Source organism: Psammomys obesus, unplaced genomic scaffold (genome assembly GCF_907164565.1).
Source record: "Psammomys obesus unplaced genomic scaffold, mPsaObe1.curated_primary_1811, whole genome shotgun sequence".
Classification (NCBI taxonomy): Eukaryota; Metazoa; Chordata; class Mammalia; order Rodentia; family Muridae; genus Psammomys; species Psammomys obesus.
This window is the reverse complement of record NW_026588752.1, coordinates 4,206,043-4,222,451: the sequence shown is the minus strand read 5'-3', so window position 1 is coordinate 4,222,451 and position 16,409 is coordinate 4,206,043. Positions and strand designations below refer to the sequence as shown.

The 16,409-nt window shown below is 43.6% G+C and overlaps 1 protein-coding gene across 2 annotated transcripts in view; it reads left to right on the top strand.

Annotated features, from left to right (window-relative positions):
• Ubn1 (ubinuclein 1) overlaps nucleotides 1-16,409 on the top strand; it is a 33,596-nt gene that overhangs the window by 14,640 nt on the left and 2,547 nt on the right. The window contains exons 8-17 of one of the 2 annotated variants that reach the window (XM_055604545.1): nucleotides 3,238-3,308; nucleotides 4,670-4,799; nucleotides 4,922-5,040; nucleotides 5,430-5,558; nucleotides 5,740-5,886; nucleotides 6,922-6,972; nucleotides 7,068-7,110; nucleotides 9,457-10,674; nucleotides 14,204-14,453; nucleotides 14,686-14,775. In XM_055604545.1, coding sequence (XP_055460520.1) covers nucleotides 3,238-3,308; nucleotides 4,670-4,799; nucleotides 4,922-5,040; nucleotides 5,430-5,558; nucleotides 5,740-5,886; nucleotides 6,922-6,972; nucleotides 7,068-7,110; nucleotides 9,457-10,674; nucleotides 14,204-14,453; nucleotides 14,686-14,775 — 2,248 coding nt within the window. The remainder of the gene's footprint in view (nucleotides 1-3,237; nucleotides 3,309-4,669; nucleotides 4,800-4,921; nucleotides 5,041-5,429; nucleotides 5,559-5,739; nucleotides 5,887-6,921; nucleotides 6,973-7,067; nucleotides 7,111-9,456; nucleotides 10,675-14,203; nucleotides 14,454-14,685; nucleotides 14,776-16,409) is intronic. The other variant, XM_055604546.1, reaches the window with a different exon arrangement.

Genomic DNA, 16,409 nt, shown 5'->3' with positions numbered 1-16,409 from the left:
CTGGAACAGTGTTGGACTGTGGTACAAGAAAGCCTCTCTGATTAGATATGCATATGTCATGTTATCTCTCCTGAATAATGACTCCTGGACATTACAGATTTTGCTACACCTGGAGCCTTTCATACATGTGCATGGGTGTTTGGATGCCTGGACCTTTTTGGTAATTTGCCAGGAAAGGTAGTCTTTCCAGAAAAGAGTGTATTTAGAGAAAGAACATTATACATAATTCCAAAAGCCACATGTGGATATTTGTATCCTTAATAAAATTCTGTGCTGAATCTTGAAATGAACACAGGATTTTAAAGATTAAATTTGGCTGCATGGTGGTGGCTCATGCCCTTTAATCCCAGCACTTGGAAAGCAGAGGCAAGCAGATTTATGTGAGTTTGAAGCCAGTCTGGTCTACAGAGCAAGTTCTTGAAAAACAAAACAAAAACAAAAATTAAATTTGATTGCTGGGCATAGTAGTATTTCTTATAATCCCAGTAGTTGGGAGGTGATGGCAGGAGAATGTGTTATTCAAGTTTAAAATTAGACATGGGCTGCATAAGACCATGTCTCAACCCAAAATTTAAATTTGATGCGCATCCTTGCTGGTAGTAGTTTAAGTATTTCTTCCTTTATTTTTTACTTCCCTAATTTTATTTTCCTCTCTTCTTTTTGAAAATTAGAGTAGACAGATTTTAAATCTTATCTTTAGATGAGCTCTATGTCTTATTTCATTGCTTCAATTTATAAAGGAATGTTAAAACTTGGCCTTAGCTACATATTATTTCTGACTAGGCTGGCTAAGTGACTCTTCTGATCTTGCCTGAGCTCATACTTGTAACTGCATTCAGCCAGCTTAAGAGCCATATCAAGGGTTTCTGCAAATCATGGTAGTTTCACTGAATTACTCAGCTTTACCTCATATTTGGAGTCCTGCTTCAGCCTTCAGAGTAACTAGGATTATGGGCGTGTGCCAACAAACCTGACTACAGTTGGTTTTTAATTTGGATTTATTTATTTATTAACTTATTATTTCTACAGTATTCTGCCTGCATTTGGGCCTGTACACCAGAAGAAGGCACCAGATTTCTTTATAAATAGTTATGAGCCACCATATGGTTGCTGGGAGTTGAACTCAGGACCTTTGGTAGAACAGCCAAATGTTCTTAACCTCTGAGCCATCTGTCCAGGCCTGGATTTATTTAAAAATGTAGCACCTGCCAGGTAATGGTGGTACTGCTGTGCACCTTTAATCCCAGCAGTTGCAGGCGGATCCCTTGAGTCTGAGGCCAGCTTGGTCTACAATGTGAGTTTCAGGACAGTCAGGGCTATACAGAGAAACCCTATCTCAAACAAACAACAAAACCAACCAATCAACCAAACAAAAAACAACAAAAATGGGGGTGAAGAAATAGCTCAACGGTTAGAAGCACTGGCTGCTCTTCCAGAGGCTCCGAGTTCAATTCCCAGCAACCACATGGTGGCTCACAACCATCTGAATGGGATCTGATTCCCTTTTCTGGTGTTCATGAAGACAGAACACTTTATATATTAAATAAATAAATCTTTAAAAACAACAATAACAAAGTAACACCTATTCACTCTAAAACCAGATCCTCCAAGATGCAGTTTAAAAGGATTCAGAAAGAAACTTTTTTTTTCTGAGACAGGGTTTCCCTGTTTACACTTGGCCGTCCTAGACTTGCTTTGTAGACCAGGCTGGCCTTGAATTCACAGAGATCTCCCTGCCTCTGTCTCCCTGAGTACTGGGATTACAGGCTGGGCCACCACACCCAGCTGAAAGAAAGGTTATACAGGGAGAAGGCTTTTGAAGTACTGGAGAAAATAAAATGTGTAGCCTAATGTGGTAGTGCATGACCCGGTAATTACAGCTCTCAGGGAATAGAGCCTGGAGAATCAAGAGTTCAAGGATAGGTGTCAGAGGGATGGCTCAGTGGCTAAGAGTGCTAGTTGCACAACCATGAAGACTTAAGTTTTGGATCCTAGCACTTACACAACAAACTAAGTGTGGTTTCGTATATGCCCATAACCTTAATACTTTCAGGGTGGATTGGAACAGAAGGATCATTGGACTTGCTGGCTAAAAAGCCTAGCCCAAATATTGAATTCCAGGTTCAGAGAGATCTTACTTTCAGAGGAATAAAGCAGAGAGTGATTGAAAAGGACAATTGGAATAAAGCAGAGTAGTCATTGAGAAGGCCAATTGATATGCACACATACCACACAAATAATTACCACATACAAAGTGCATATAAATACAGAGTTCATGTTCATCCTCGGCTTAATAAAACCCTGTCTCAGAAAAGGAATATTATTTGCAAACTTAGACTGTTGATAGGTCTGATGAACAATGTGACATTTGAATATCTATTATTTAAGGAATTAGGTTGAATTAACTAAGGATACTTCTGGATTGTTATGGTTATTTTTATATAACTGTGTTTCTCAGTTTCTCTCTTAAACCAGCTATCACACAAATAATTGAAACACTGTTCTATTATTTAAACAAGCTTCACAGCATAAGAACTGAGCAGTTATTACTGTATTTTTAACCCTCTAAGCTAATTTGGCTTCCTCCCAGTGTACATCTCAGAGATACTTAACACTTTGTAGCTTTCCTTGTTTCAGCTCTCACTCCTGATGTCTCCTGCACCTCTCTCATGGCCGGACTCCCTACTTCCTCCTCTAACTCCTCTTCCCCTGGCTGGCAGGAAGTCTAGCCCTGTTCTCTCCCCTGCTCAGTTGGCTGTAAGCTGCTTTATTGGCATTAGGGGACAATTGGAGAGCAGTGTTTACACAACATTGAGACAGAAGCTTCTCAGAACAAGGATTGCAACTAGATATGGAGAGGTGCAGAAATCAGCATTTGAGTAACAAAATAACTTTATGCCTAGACTGGAATTTAGAACTAGTAGTATAGGTTTAAATGAAATAATAACTTATCTAGGAAGATAGTGAAGTGCTTGCCACACAAACATGAGGCTCCAAGTTTTGATTACCCAGAATGATAAGAATTTATTCTTGAAGAATAAACCATGGCTCCTAAGAAACTCAACCCACAGATACTGCAACCATTTTGGGATGACCTTAATCTGGGGCTGAGGTATAGTCAGGAAAGCGGCAGTGTTTTGTTGGCAAGTGCTCTATGGGAGCAGTGACTGTAGGGCTGGTGAGTGTGAGGATGTACGTGAAAAGGGCACTAATGCCTGCTACTTTCTCTTGCCTCAGGCTGCCAGATCTGCGGAGGGGGAGAGCAAGCAGAAGTTCTTCACTCAAGATATTAATGGCATCCTGCTAGAGTGAGTATCATCTTTGTTTGTCCCTGTCTCCTATAGAGAATGAAATGGGGGCACTGCATCAGTGTCTCTGCAAATGATAGACCTTACTAATCTTCAGCCACAGGAATTATTAAAGTACTGTAATACATGTGTTGTCATGGCCTGTGGGAAGAAGATTTCTTGGCAAGTATGAGATGAAAAGAGAGAATCCAGAAGAATGAGTGACAATGAGAGACCTGGTAACCGCAGGACTGTTCTGCATTGGGGTGCCTCTTGGAGTCCTTCCTTGTTTTCACTTGTGCCCCCAGTATACTTTTTTGGTACTCCCAGTATGCTCCCATCATTCTTTGCCCTGAACCCAAGATATCTGAGATACTTTGTTGTGTGAACTAGATTTAAAAAGATAACAGCAAGCATACAAAGCTAAACCAAATCTCTCTGTCAGGCCACAGCTTTGCAGCCTTTCTCCTGGTTGTATAGGTAGCAGGAGAAACCTGTTACTCAACAACAGAGGATTTTGCCTATGTAAGAACAGTTGTCAGAGTTGAATTTTCCCACAAATAGCCTCCATTGAATAGGATGTGGATCGACCTTTTGGCTTAGGAAGCACAAGGCCTCAAAGAACACCTGAGGGTCTTGTGTCAACAGAGTGCCTACTTGACTATGCCACATACAGAAAGTTCAGGCTTTTTCTATTTCTTTGGCTGGAGAAACTAGAGAGGTGAGGATTTTCTTGATCTCATGATCATGGGTAGAATTAGTAACTGAAAAATCAAAACGTGGTAGAAATATGCTTTAGTGGCTAAGAGAACTTGCCTTTGCTCTTGCAGAGGACCAGGGTTTGGTTCCTAGTATCCACATGTTAACAACTGGCTTAACTCCAGCTCCAGGGATCCAGTGCTCTCTTCCATGGGATCCAGTGCACTCTTCATGTATGGTCATGGGACACACATATACATACAGGCAAAACACTGCATAAAAGAAACAAAATCTTCAAAATATTTTTGAAAATATTTCCTGTCAATCCCCAAGCTGTTCATTACTTTCACTTTTAAAGAGTTTATATTTTCTTTTTTTATGAAATTTAGTGCTTATATCTTCTTGTCTTTGGTTTTGTTCTCTTGACTACCTTTGACTTGGTCTTAACCTTGACCCTAGAGCCTTGACTCTCTTTTCCTAGCCAAATTCATCAAGCTTAAGAGTTTTTCTGGTTTGTTGCTGCCAGAGATTTTGTTGCTGTGGCCACGTGGTTACATTGTGTGACCATCACGATAAGATTCAGCCTACTTTTGTGCCTAACTTTCTTCTCTAGTCTGCAACCTAAGGAAGAGGAAAACTTGCAGTGAGCTGCAGGCCATTGATGACTGTGTTGTGTTCTTCAGCATAGAGGTGCAAACCCGGGAGCTGACCAGCCAGATCCGTTCTGGGGTGTTTGCTTATCTGGCTTCATTCCTGCCCTGCAGCAAGGATGCTCTAGTCAAGCGTGCTCGGAAACTTCACCTTTATGAACAGGTGGGTGGCAGAGTCTGCATAAGGATCCTATTTGCTGCACTGTCTCCTTTTGATAGCCCATATGGGTCTTCAGTGTGAGGGTAGTGCATGAGCCAAACCTGTACTATGTCCTTTCCTTGCAGGGTGGGCGCCTAAAAGAACCACTGCAGAAGCTCAAGGATGCCATTGGTAGGGCCATGCCTGAGCAGGTGGCCAAGTACCAGGATGAATGCCAAGCACACACACAAGCAAAGGTTGCTAAGTAAGTATGTCCCATCTCAGTTGGGTGTCATTATCTCCCTGTATCTCCCTCTACCACCTCTTAAAATTACTTGTATATTTGTTAGTCTGTCTGTGGGAATGTGAATGTACCTGCAGAATCCAGAAGAGAGAATCAGATGCTCTGGATCAGTAGTTACAGGTGGTTGTGAGCAGGGGTGCTGAGAACTAAATTTGAATCTTCTGCAAGAACAGTATATGCCCTTAACCAATGAGCTATCTCCCCAGGTCCTTGTCTCTTCTTTTTACACTTGTCAGTATTTACTTACTTTTCCACACACTCTGATCTTAAATCAAGGAAAATGTTGTAGAAGAGAGGGAGGGACGCTGGTGGGCAGGAAGATCTCAGGGTTCCTTCTATTCCCTTTGTAGGATGCTGGAGGAGGAGAAAGACAAGGAACAGAGAGAACGGATTTGTTCTGATGAAGAAGAAGATGAAGAAAAGGGGGGCCGGAGAATAATGGGACCCCGGAAGAAATTCCAGTGGAATGATGAAATCAGGTGTGCACAAACTGGGACCTTGCATCATTGGAGGGTTTGTGAGACCAGTGTCTGAGCCTGTCCCCATATTACTAATGAAGGTTAGGATTAATTACTTTCATGGGTTGCTGAAAGTACATAGTGCAACTGTGAAACAGCATTTGGGGTGATGGGAAGTTTCTGATCTCTTTCTGCTCCTCAGGGAGCTACTGTGTCAGGTGGTGAAGATCAAGCTGGAGAGCCGTGATCTTGAGAGGAACAGCAAGGCCCAGGCCTGGGAAGACTGTGTGAAAGCTTTTCTGGATGCTGAGGTCAAGCCTCTCTGGCCCAAAGGCTGGATGCAGGCCAGGTGAGACCCTTGTGCTGAGGCAGGGTGGTCTGGGCTGAGAGTGATCTTTGCCTTCAGAAGTTGCTGTCTCAGTGATTCAATTCTGATATCACTGGGATCTATAAAGGAGTGTTGTTGGGGCAGAACAATGGCTGTTCTTCAGAGGTGCTGAGTTCAATTCCCAGCCCCACATGGTGGCTCACAGCAATCTATAATGAGATCTGGTGCCCTCTTCTGGCATGCAAGTGTATATGCAGACAGAACATTGTATGCATAATAAATAAATAAATTTAAAAAAAAAAGTCTTCTTAATCTAGAAAGGTGATCTTAATTGTGGAGTTAAGTCCTTGTCCCACTTTGGTTGGAGAATTATCTGTGTTCTCTTTTCTTCACTGTATGGACTTTGTTGTTTTGATGCAAAGGCTGTACATGAAGCTGAGAAATGGAAGTCATCTTAGGGACTTCCTCATGGTTCCAAAAAGTTTCATTTGCAAGGAACAATGCTGAATCCATGCTGGAGCCTAGTGTTGTCCCAGAAGCTACTTCACATGTGTTGTCACCCAAGAATGGAGCACGTGTGCTTTATGTTAGGGCACAGGTAGTTAGATAAAGACAGTGTTGGGTGTTGGATTGATTGATTCATCAGTGCTTTGGACAGATGAAAGAACCTTGGGAATTATTATTCTTTCCTTATAGGTTAGGTTATATGAAGGTAACTTTTGTTGTGTTTCTATGGGAAAAAAAGATATGCTACGTGTGCTGCTTCACATTTTCTCGTTGGGTGGATGTAGAATACCAGTAAGAAAGGTACCACTGCCTTAGGGAACTTGTAGCTATGAGAGGTTGCAGCAGAGCCATTGACTTTTTGGTAAAGCCTACACTTCAGGCTTTAGTTAAGTTGGTGAGGCCCATATTGGGCCCCTTTGCTGGATTAAATACCACTGAGTACCAAGGCCTTCAAGAAAGTACTAAAAATAGACTTGTGACATGCTGAGGCAGACATGATATCCTAGCACTGTTTTTTTGGGTTTTTTTTGTTTTGTTTTGTTTTCTCAGGACTCTATTTAAGGAGAGCCGACGAGGCCATGGGCACCTAACCTCACTTCTGTAAGTACTTCAGAATTATTTCTTGGGGCACTGTTATTTTAATCTCCTTTTGTGGATTTCTTCTGAATTATTTCTGTGTTCATTTCTTTGAACAGGGCCAAGAAGAAAGTAATAGCTCCCTCAAAAATCAAGGTGAAGGTGAGTCAGCCTGCTTAGGCCATGTGCTGTGCTCAGAAAATCTCTTGAGTGACCATGTCAGCCTGGTAAGCATCACTGAAAATAATTATTGAGATGGCACTCTTGAACAAGGCATACAGATCAGCTTGGCCACATAACCCTCTCTAGCCTAAGGTTTTCACAACAGTACTCAGCCAGCCCACTTATGGCTGTGGGACTGAATAGAGTCCAAAGCAGCCCCAGAGGAGTGCAGTGTAGGGCCACTGTAAATGTGAAATTCAGTTGTGTGGTGGGCATCTTAGGGAGGAAGTATACTCCTGCTATGGAACAGTTAAGTTTGTATCAGTAGCAGGGAAGAGGGGTGGGTCTGTTAGCTACCTGGAAGGACCACAGGGCAGGACAGTGGATGGAGCATAGAAATATGAAAACCATCTCAGACATCACAGAAACCTCTCAGTTGCTACTTGCCAAACTTTTACCAATTGAGGCTTGGGTTTCCCTTATCTCTGCTTAAAGAGATTGTGAAAACAGATGTTTAAATTGTTTATTGCTGAGTATCTAGAAGGTTCTTAGTAATGGTGAAAACATACAGTGTTAAGCACTAGGAATGCAGGAACAATGGGATAGATCCTATTATTCCTTTTCCCATTAGAATGGCTGGGGAGACAGGTATTGAGAAAAAACATAGAAAAGGACGTTAATTCAAAGTAATTTTCATTAGTCTAATTTCAGCCAGAAGCATTCAAGATAGTATAAATGCCAACAGGCTCTGTCTTAGCTTTCTATTGCTGTGATAAAAAACTATGACCAAGCCAGGTGGTGGTGGCGTATGCCTTTAATCTCAGCACTTAGAGGCAAAGGCAGATGTATCTCTTTGATTTCCAGGACGGCCTGGTCTACCAAGTGAGCTCCAGGACAGCCAGGGCTATGCAGAGAAACCTTGTCTCAGAAAGTGAAAGAAAGAAAGAAAAAAAAAAAGACTGAAAGAAACTTGGAGAAGAAAGGGCTTATTTCATCTTACAGCTTATAGTCCATCATCCAGGGAAGTGGGACCTCAAGCAGGGCCGGAGACAAGAACTGATGGGCCATAGAGGAGTGCTTCTTATTGACTTATTCCTCATGGCTTATTCAGCCTTTTTTTTAAAATAATTAATTGACTGATTGATTGATTTTACATCTCGACCTCAGTTTCCCTCTCCTCCTCTCCTTCCATCTCTCCCACCCTCATCCATTCCTCCTTTGTTTCTCTTCAGAAAAGGGGAGGCCTCCCATGGATATCAAGCAGCCTTTGCATATCAGGTTGCAGTAAGACTAGGTGTATCCTCTTCTATTGAGCCTAGACAAGGCAGCCCAGTAGGAGGAAAGGCTCCCAAAGGTAGGCACAGAGTCAGAGACAGACCCTGCTTCCCCTGTTAGGAGTCCCACATGAAGATCAAGCAACACAACTGTAACATGTGACCTAGGTCAGTCCCATGCAGGCTTCCTGGTTGCCAGTTCAGTCTCCATGAGCCTCTATGAGCCCAAGTTAGTTGACTCTGTGGGTTTATCCTTCCACTTCTTCTGTAGGATTCCCCAAGCTTTGCCTAATGTTTGGCTATGGGTCTCTGCATCTGTTTCCATCAATTGCTGGTGAAGCCTCTCTGATGATGAGATGATGATGATGATGATAGGCTCTTATATGCAAGTATAGCAGAATATCTTTAGCAGTGTCAGGGTTGTGCTCCCTCTCAGAGCATGAGTCTCAAGCTGAACCAGTCATTGGTTGACCACTCCCTCAATTTCTGCTTCATCTTTACCCCAGCACATCTTGTAGGCAGGGCAAATTTTAGGTCAAAGGTTTTGTGGCTAGATTGGTATCCCAGTCCCTCCAGAGTCTTTCCTAGTTACAGGAGATGGCCAATTTATTAGCCTGCCTTCTTATAGCTCTCAGGATCACCAGCCCTGGAGTGGAGCTAGGCCTTTCTACATCAGTCATCAGTCAAGAAAATGCACCACAGGACAATCTTGTATGGCATTTTCTCAATTGAAATTACTTCTTCTAAAATGACTCTAGCTTTTATTAGACAGTTTATATAAAACTAGCCAACACAAGTATCTGAGCAAATCTTGCTCAGATTTGATTTCTTTTATTTCAGAAACTAAAAGAAAAAAGTTTTTCTGTGGGCATGTGTGTACTTAGCAACAAAAGCAGCTAGCTAGACACATAGCCAGGTAGTACTACATGGCAAGGCAGACAGGCTACCTACTCTCATCTATCACTTGTCTTGTAATTACCCAGTAAGCTTGAATTTACTGGACATCCTCACAACAGGCCACTATTGGCATCTTTGAATACTTCTAACTATGAGCATTTCCATTTTCCTTTAGGAATCATCTAAGCCTGACAAAAAAGTTTCCATCCCATCAGGACAACTTGGTGGTTCCACTACTTTGCTTTCAGAACATCAGGTTGGAGGCCTGAGCATTGGAGCAACCAGCAGAGAACATCCTCCCCAGGTGACTTGTGGCCTCACTGACCCAGTTCCTGTCAACCTAGAGGACTCACTAGATGAAGACTTGGTTAGAAATCCAGCCTCCTCTGTGGAAGCTGTGTCTAAGGAGCTGCCTGTATTGAATAGCAGAACAGCCAACAATTCTGAATTCACACTGCCTGCACCCTCCAAAGCACCAACAGAAAAAGTTGCTGGTGTTTTATGTACAGAAGAGAAACGGAACTTTGCAAAGCCCAGCTCTTCTGCACCACCACCCACTAATGCTCTGCAGTCGCCTCTCAATTTTCTGGCTGAACAGGCTCTAGCACTGGGGCAGTCCTCTCAGGAGAAAAAGCCAGAGAGTTCTGGCTATAAAGAGCTATCCTGCCAGGCTCCCCTTAGCAAGGGTATGCCTGAATTGCACCAGTCCAAAGCAAAGCACCACAGTTTGCCACGGACGTCTCATGGACCCCAGGCAGCAGCTCCCATGCCTGGCTCCCAAGTCAAAGTCTTTCATGCAGGCACTCAACAGCAGAAAAGCTTCACTCCCCCATCCTCTTTTGTCAACAAGCTGCAAGGCCCAAAGGCCAACTCTCCGCAGTGTCATCGCTCCCTCTTACAGCTGGTAAAGACAGCAACCAAAGGCCAGCCCTTTCATGCCACTATGCCAGCCTCCTCTGGAAGTTCACCAACCTCCAGCAACAGCTCCCATAAGACAACAGCCTCATCCTCTACCACCCTGAGCCATCCAGCAAAGCAGCATCCAGCCAGCTCAGTGGGGCCATCTTATAAGAGCAACCCCTTTGCTGGCTCAATCTCTAAACATGGGGCTTCTTCTAGCAGCCCATCACCTGGAGGAGCCCAAGTGCAGAGCTCTGTTTCTGGGACCTTGCTCCCTGGTGTGCAGCCTCCCTCAACAGGGCCACCTTCTAGCCGAGCTGCCCCAAGTTCTGCTGTGAAAAAAACACCTGTTTCTCAGAAGCTGACCCTTGTGGCTCCACCTGGAGGTCCAAATGGAGATGCTGGTGGGGGGACCCAGGGAGTGGCAAAGTTACTGACCTCCTCCCTGAAGCCTGCTGCAGTTAGTAGTGTGACATCGTCTACCTCCTTGCCAGTGAGTATCCCAGTGTTGCAGCCTGCCCCAGCTGCAAGGGATTTGGGGATAAAGCTGCTTGGTTTTTCCTGAATCTGCAAATGTGGTCTGAAACAGAAAGTTGTGTGGAGACAGCAAATGAGATTAGATACTGGAGTACTGGGTTTCCTGTTTAGTCTCTTTTACTGGTGACTGGAGGACCAGTATAGCTTGAATGTCTTCTTAGCAGGGGAACTGGGAAGGATAAAAGGAAGGGAGCATCTGTTGGCATTGGGTCCCTGGAGAGATTGAGCCTGTGAGCAGCAGGGTGAGCCCTAGAACATGCCTCTTTGCACTGTAACTCAAAGATGAAGTACCTTCAGCTATTAGGTGGCAATCAGGATGTGTTTATGCCTCATTAGAAACTAGTAGTTCTCTGATGAGTTTGAAAGAACTCTGTAAGTCAAAGGTGACTTGACAGAACCTAGTAAGGAAGGTTGTGTGTGTGTGTGTGTGTGTGTAAAAGTGGAAGTCTGGCCAACGGTGGTGTCGCCCATCTATAAAGCCAGAGATAGAAGCAAAATCAGGAGTTCAAATCCAGACTTGACTACAGATCTACTTTGAGACTAACCAGGATACATGAGACCTTGTATTAAAGAGGTTTGGAGTGAGAACTTGGCAGTTAAAAAAGAAAAAAAAAAAAATCGTATAAGCCAGGTGGCGGTGGTGGCATATGCCTTTAATCCCAGCACTTGGGAGGCAGAGGCAGGCAGAGCTCTGAGTTCCAGGACAACCAAGGCTACACAGAGAAACCCTGCAGGGTGGGGACAAGGTCACACATTACTGCTCTTGAAGAAGACGAGTTTGGTTCCCACCATCCCATATCAGGTGGCTCACAAGTGCCTGTAATTCCAGTTTGACGGAGATCTGAAGCCTCTGGCCTCCTTTGGCACATAAACACACGTATGTAGCCCCACACATGCACATAATTAAAAATAATTATTAAAAAAATGAAAAAAGACCCCTGCACAGAGGTAGCCCATGGCAGCTCAGTCCCCAAATGGGCTTCCTAGTAAGGGGAACAGGGGCTGTCTCTGACATGAACTCAGTGGCTGGCTCTTTGATCACCTCCCCCTGAGGGTCAGGGACAGTCTTACCAGGCCACAGAGGAAGACTATGAAAGACAGTCTTGATGAGACCTGATAGGCTAGGGTCAGATGGAAGGGGAGGAGGACCTGCCCTATAAGTGGACTGGGTAAGGGGCATGGGAGGAGATGAGGGAAGGAGGAAGGGCGGGGTTGGGAGGAGACAAGGGTGGGGGCTACAACAGGGATACAAAGTGAATAAATTATAAAAATACAACATATAAAAGAAGATTATTTGAAAAAAATGAGAAAAGCTTGAACACAGGTTGGAGACTTGGGAACTTTTTTCTTTTCATATAAAATTGTAGACAGGTTGGGCTAGCAAGGTCTTGATTCTCCCTACCACCCTATGTGGTTACAGTGCACATTAGTTTCCAGGAAAAAAAAAAAAAAAAAAAAAAAAAAAAGGCATGTGCATACATCTGTTTGAGTGGGGATATGTGTGTTATGGTATATGTATTGTATTCAGTCTCTACCTTCTTTCTTGTTTGAGACAGGATCTCTTTGTTGTTCACTGCTGTGTTCAAAACAGGCTTAGTTGGCCCTTGAGCTTATAGGGCTTCTTAACTTATATGTACAACAGATTATAGACTTGTATTAACATCCCCAGTTTTATATGGTTCTGGGGATTCAAACTTGGGCCTTAGGGCTGAAGCACTAGCTCAGTGATAGAGCACTTGTCTAGTTTATACAAGGCCCTACATTCAAACTCTCCTACTGCTGGGACAAGAAAAAGGAAAAAGGGAAATCACTGGTTTGATGTTGCTTGACAGTATATTACAGGATGGTGATGTAGTTCAATTGGTAGAATGTCTGACTAGCATGCATGAAGCCCTGGATTTGATTGTCAGCACCATACAAATGGTGGTGCACACTTGTAACCCCAACACTGGGAGGTAGAGTCGGCAGGATCAGAAGTTCAAGGTCATCCTCAGCTACATAATAGGCCAGTGTGGGCCTATTACTCAAAAATAAAACAAGGACTTCTTGTTTCCTGTGAGCTCTTTGATTGAGGTTTACAGCCATGGTGAAGATCTCTAACCTGTTATGCTTCTTACGCTTTTTGTGACAATTCATGGTCTTCCTGAGGTATGTGTAACCTGTCAAAGTGAAACAAGGGCCTATAGTAGAATAACCTGCAACTCGGCCCAGTGAACACTTTCTCTCCCCCTCTCCTCCCTTTCCTTCTCTCTCTCCCTCCCATTCCCCTATCCCCAACCTGCCTTTGGTTCCTGAGTATTGGGATTAAGGGTGTATGCTGCCATGCCCAGCTGGACAGTTTTGTTGTTTTTTTTTTAAAGTTCATTTATGTTCTTACTTATTGTGGCATCTAGGCTCATGTATACATTCTAGTTAGTCTCATTTGAATTTTGAGTATGATATCTTGCAGTTAGATTTCACTAGCTATATTCCACTGTAGTGCTACAATGGAACTTTCTAATTAACTTTAAAAGTCCAATGATGGGACTTTCATAGGAACATGAATATGTGGGAAACCAGTTAGGAATATTACCTAGGGATACCTGGTTGGCCCATAAAAATATTTTTGGTTTTTTTTGTTTGTTTGTTTTTGTTTTCAGTTTAGAAATTAAGTTATAAATTTTGGAGGGGCAGTAACCTAATAACCTCTATGCACTGCCTATGGGAGGACCTCACTGTCTCATGAGAAAGGGACTGCTTGTGCCCATCATTTTTACCATTTTCATGTGGATCTTTCAAAATTAGAGACTTGCCACTCTATCCATATTTATGAAGGCTTTGAGTGGGATCAGGGGCTCCTCTAGATTTAAAATTTATCATGGAGGTAACTTCTGTGTTTTTTTTTTTTTTTTCCATGTGTATGAGTGTTTTGACAGCATGTGTGCGTGTGAACCATATGCGTGCCTGGTACCCACAGAGACCAGAAGAGGGTATTGGATGGATCCCTTCGGACTATAGTTAAAGACCTTTGTGAGCCACCGTGATAGGTGCTGAGATTCAAACCCGGGTCCTCTAGAAGAATGGCCAGTGCTCTTAACCATTGAGCCACCTCTTCAGCCCTATGAAGATACTTTTTAATGAAGTGAATTTTAATGAATTTTTTTTTTAATTTTTAACTACAACAATAAACAACTGAACTTAGGAACTCACTGAGCCATTCCTGCCCATGTTTGTCTTATATAGAGTTATATAATAGTACACTTAAATATGAGTATGTATGAACATAATTTTTTTAAAATTTTATATTTATATAATCATGAGTTTGTATGTGCATTATGAATATCCATATGTAGTATATTACCTTTCTGCTGCTTTATAAAAGACACATTTCCATACTCTGAAGCCCCTAGGTGCAGGCTCTTAGAGACTTCCTTGCTCTTCTTTTGGATGCTGAGTAGTAGGTACTTTCACTGGTTAGGTCCTGACTGTGTGTGTTTCTTCCCCAGAAAGGAACTGGCGGGGCAGTGCTGCTGTCCAACACCTCTTCCTTAAGCCTGCTGTCTTCATCCTATAAGTCCAACAACCCCAAGCTTCCAGGAACTATGAACTCAAACTCACTGGGAATCATAACCCCTGTCCCATTTCCACTTCACGTGCTCTCCTTCAGTGCAGACTCCTCTGCCAAAGCAGGAGTCTCTAAGGATGCCATTGTCACAGGCCCAGCCCCTGGGACCTTCCACCATGGCCTCAGCCACAGTAAGTTCTTGTCTTCTGCCTCTGTTTCGATGTTATGTGCCATGTTAGGTCCTGTATGTGTTTGGTGTGACCATGGGAACACTCCCCACCCAGGGAAGCTGCTTAGTGCCTGGGATAGCTGTTTTGTTCCAGACTGGCCCACAGATTGCCTGGGGCTCTAGATCTCCCAAGCTGCTTTTCTGTTCTGTCTTCAATGTGTATGTTTTGTTCTCTCCCCTCCTCTTTCTCTCAGGTCTTCTGGCTGGCTTGCACTCCAGCCCACCTCACACAGCGCCTCTCCCACATGCTGCTGTGTCCACCCATGTCCCACAGAGTCTGCCAGGTAAATGCCAGATGGGCAGTGTGCCATGCGCTCTGTGCACCATACCCTTAAACTCTTAGGTGCTTTGCTGCTGGCTCTTTTAGCCATCTCTGCCTCATCATCACTGTTTTATATTTTGCTTCATCTTTTGAGGCTCTGGCTTTTTGGGTTCCAAAATACTATAAGCCTGTACTACCAGAGGCTTTTCCTGGTTTTCTATTGGAATGGCCACTGGGTCAGACTTAGCCTGTGTGACAACAGTATGTGGTAGAGCCTGAGCATAAAACAGAGGTGCTCCAATGCTTATACATTTAAGAAAAGTTATGGTGTCTCTTGTCCAGAGGTTAACCAAGCACTTCAGGGACTTCATGGTGAAATACTACAGATCTGCCAGGCATTGTCAGGTGGCAGAGAACAGTGAGAGACCATAGTACATGATTGTGAGGGAAAGACCTTTTATCTCTGAAGTTAGCATAGATCTAAAGAGAATCAGCTGTCAATCCAACCTGGTGTAAACCTTCCTTAAAACAGACTTGAAAGCACAATGTGAGGCCAGTGTCTCCTGACAAAATGGTGCTTCTGGAAGTAGGTAGCTCAAAAAGTCCTGGGTATTGTCAGCTTGAGAGCATGAAAACTGAATAGTTGCCACAGGCAGGCATCTTGCAGTAAGTGGATTGGCCTCACCCTGTGCTAATTCCAGGATTCCTGCATATAAACACCTCGTGGAATTTTGGCTTAAGAGTCCAATGAGAATCTCATTTTGACGTAGTGTTTTTTGCACTTTGGACCTGTTCAGATCAGGACCACAGGGCTAGAATCCTAGGGAAAGGATGGCTGAGCTTAGGAAACATGGGGATTAGTAGGGATTTTAGTATAGGGCAGTAGTCAGATGCAGACTCCAGGGCTGTGGTATGCCTTTGACATGCTCACGGACAGTGAGGGCCCACAGCTCATTGTCTGCTTTGTGCTCTGCTAGTGGGTTCCTTGTACCCATGTCTCAGGTCTGAGAACTTTGTGAATGTGAGAGGCCTTATTAGTATGAGGGTGAGTTTGTACATTTCCGCAAAGGGAAACCATTTAGCTTTCTTTGAGGACCAAAGCCAGGGGCAATAGTCATTCCTTTCCTCTGAAGAAGCAGTCACATTTGAGGACTTTGTCTACTACTAGCAACTGCCATTTGAGTTAAGTGTAGTATGGGTGCCTCCCCAGCTATGGAGAGCCTATGTGGTGTGAAAGTGAGATGATGCCAGCTCCACTTGCTTTGGAAATGGTCCTCTTTGAAAGAAACAAAGTAATTTAAGAGTCAGTGGATACAGTCTCTGGGTCTGTAGAATTTTCAGCCAAGAAAAGGGAAAGAGATACTGATAGAAAGGGAAAGAAAAACATTTCTTGTACCCTTTTCATGTTTCCCCCCTGGTTGGGGAAGGTAGTTCAGTGGCCCAGCACTTGCCTAGCATATATAAAGCCCTGGGTCCATTACCAGTGCCACCAGAGGAAAAGAAAAATCATTGAGGTAATTAGAAGAACAGCCATGCGGAATGGTTTAGCAGAATGAGCTTCATTTTGATCTGTGCTACAGATGTGTTGCGATCTGGGGCTGGCAATGAGCTGAGACTAGTTTCTGCTCTGTTTTCCCTTCCTCCCATGTAGATTAG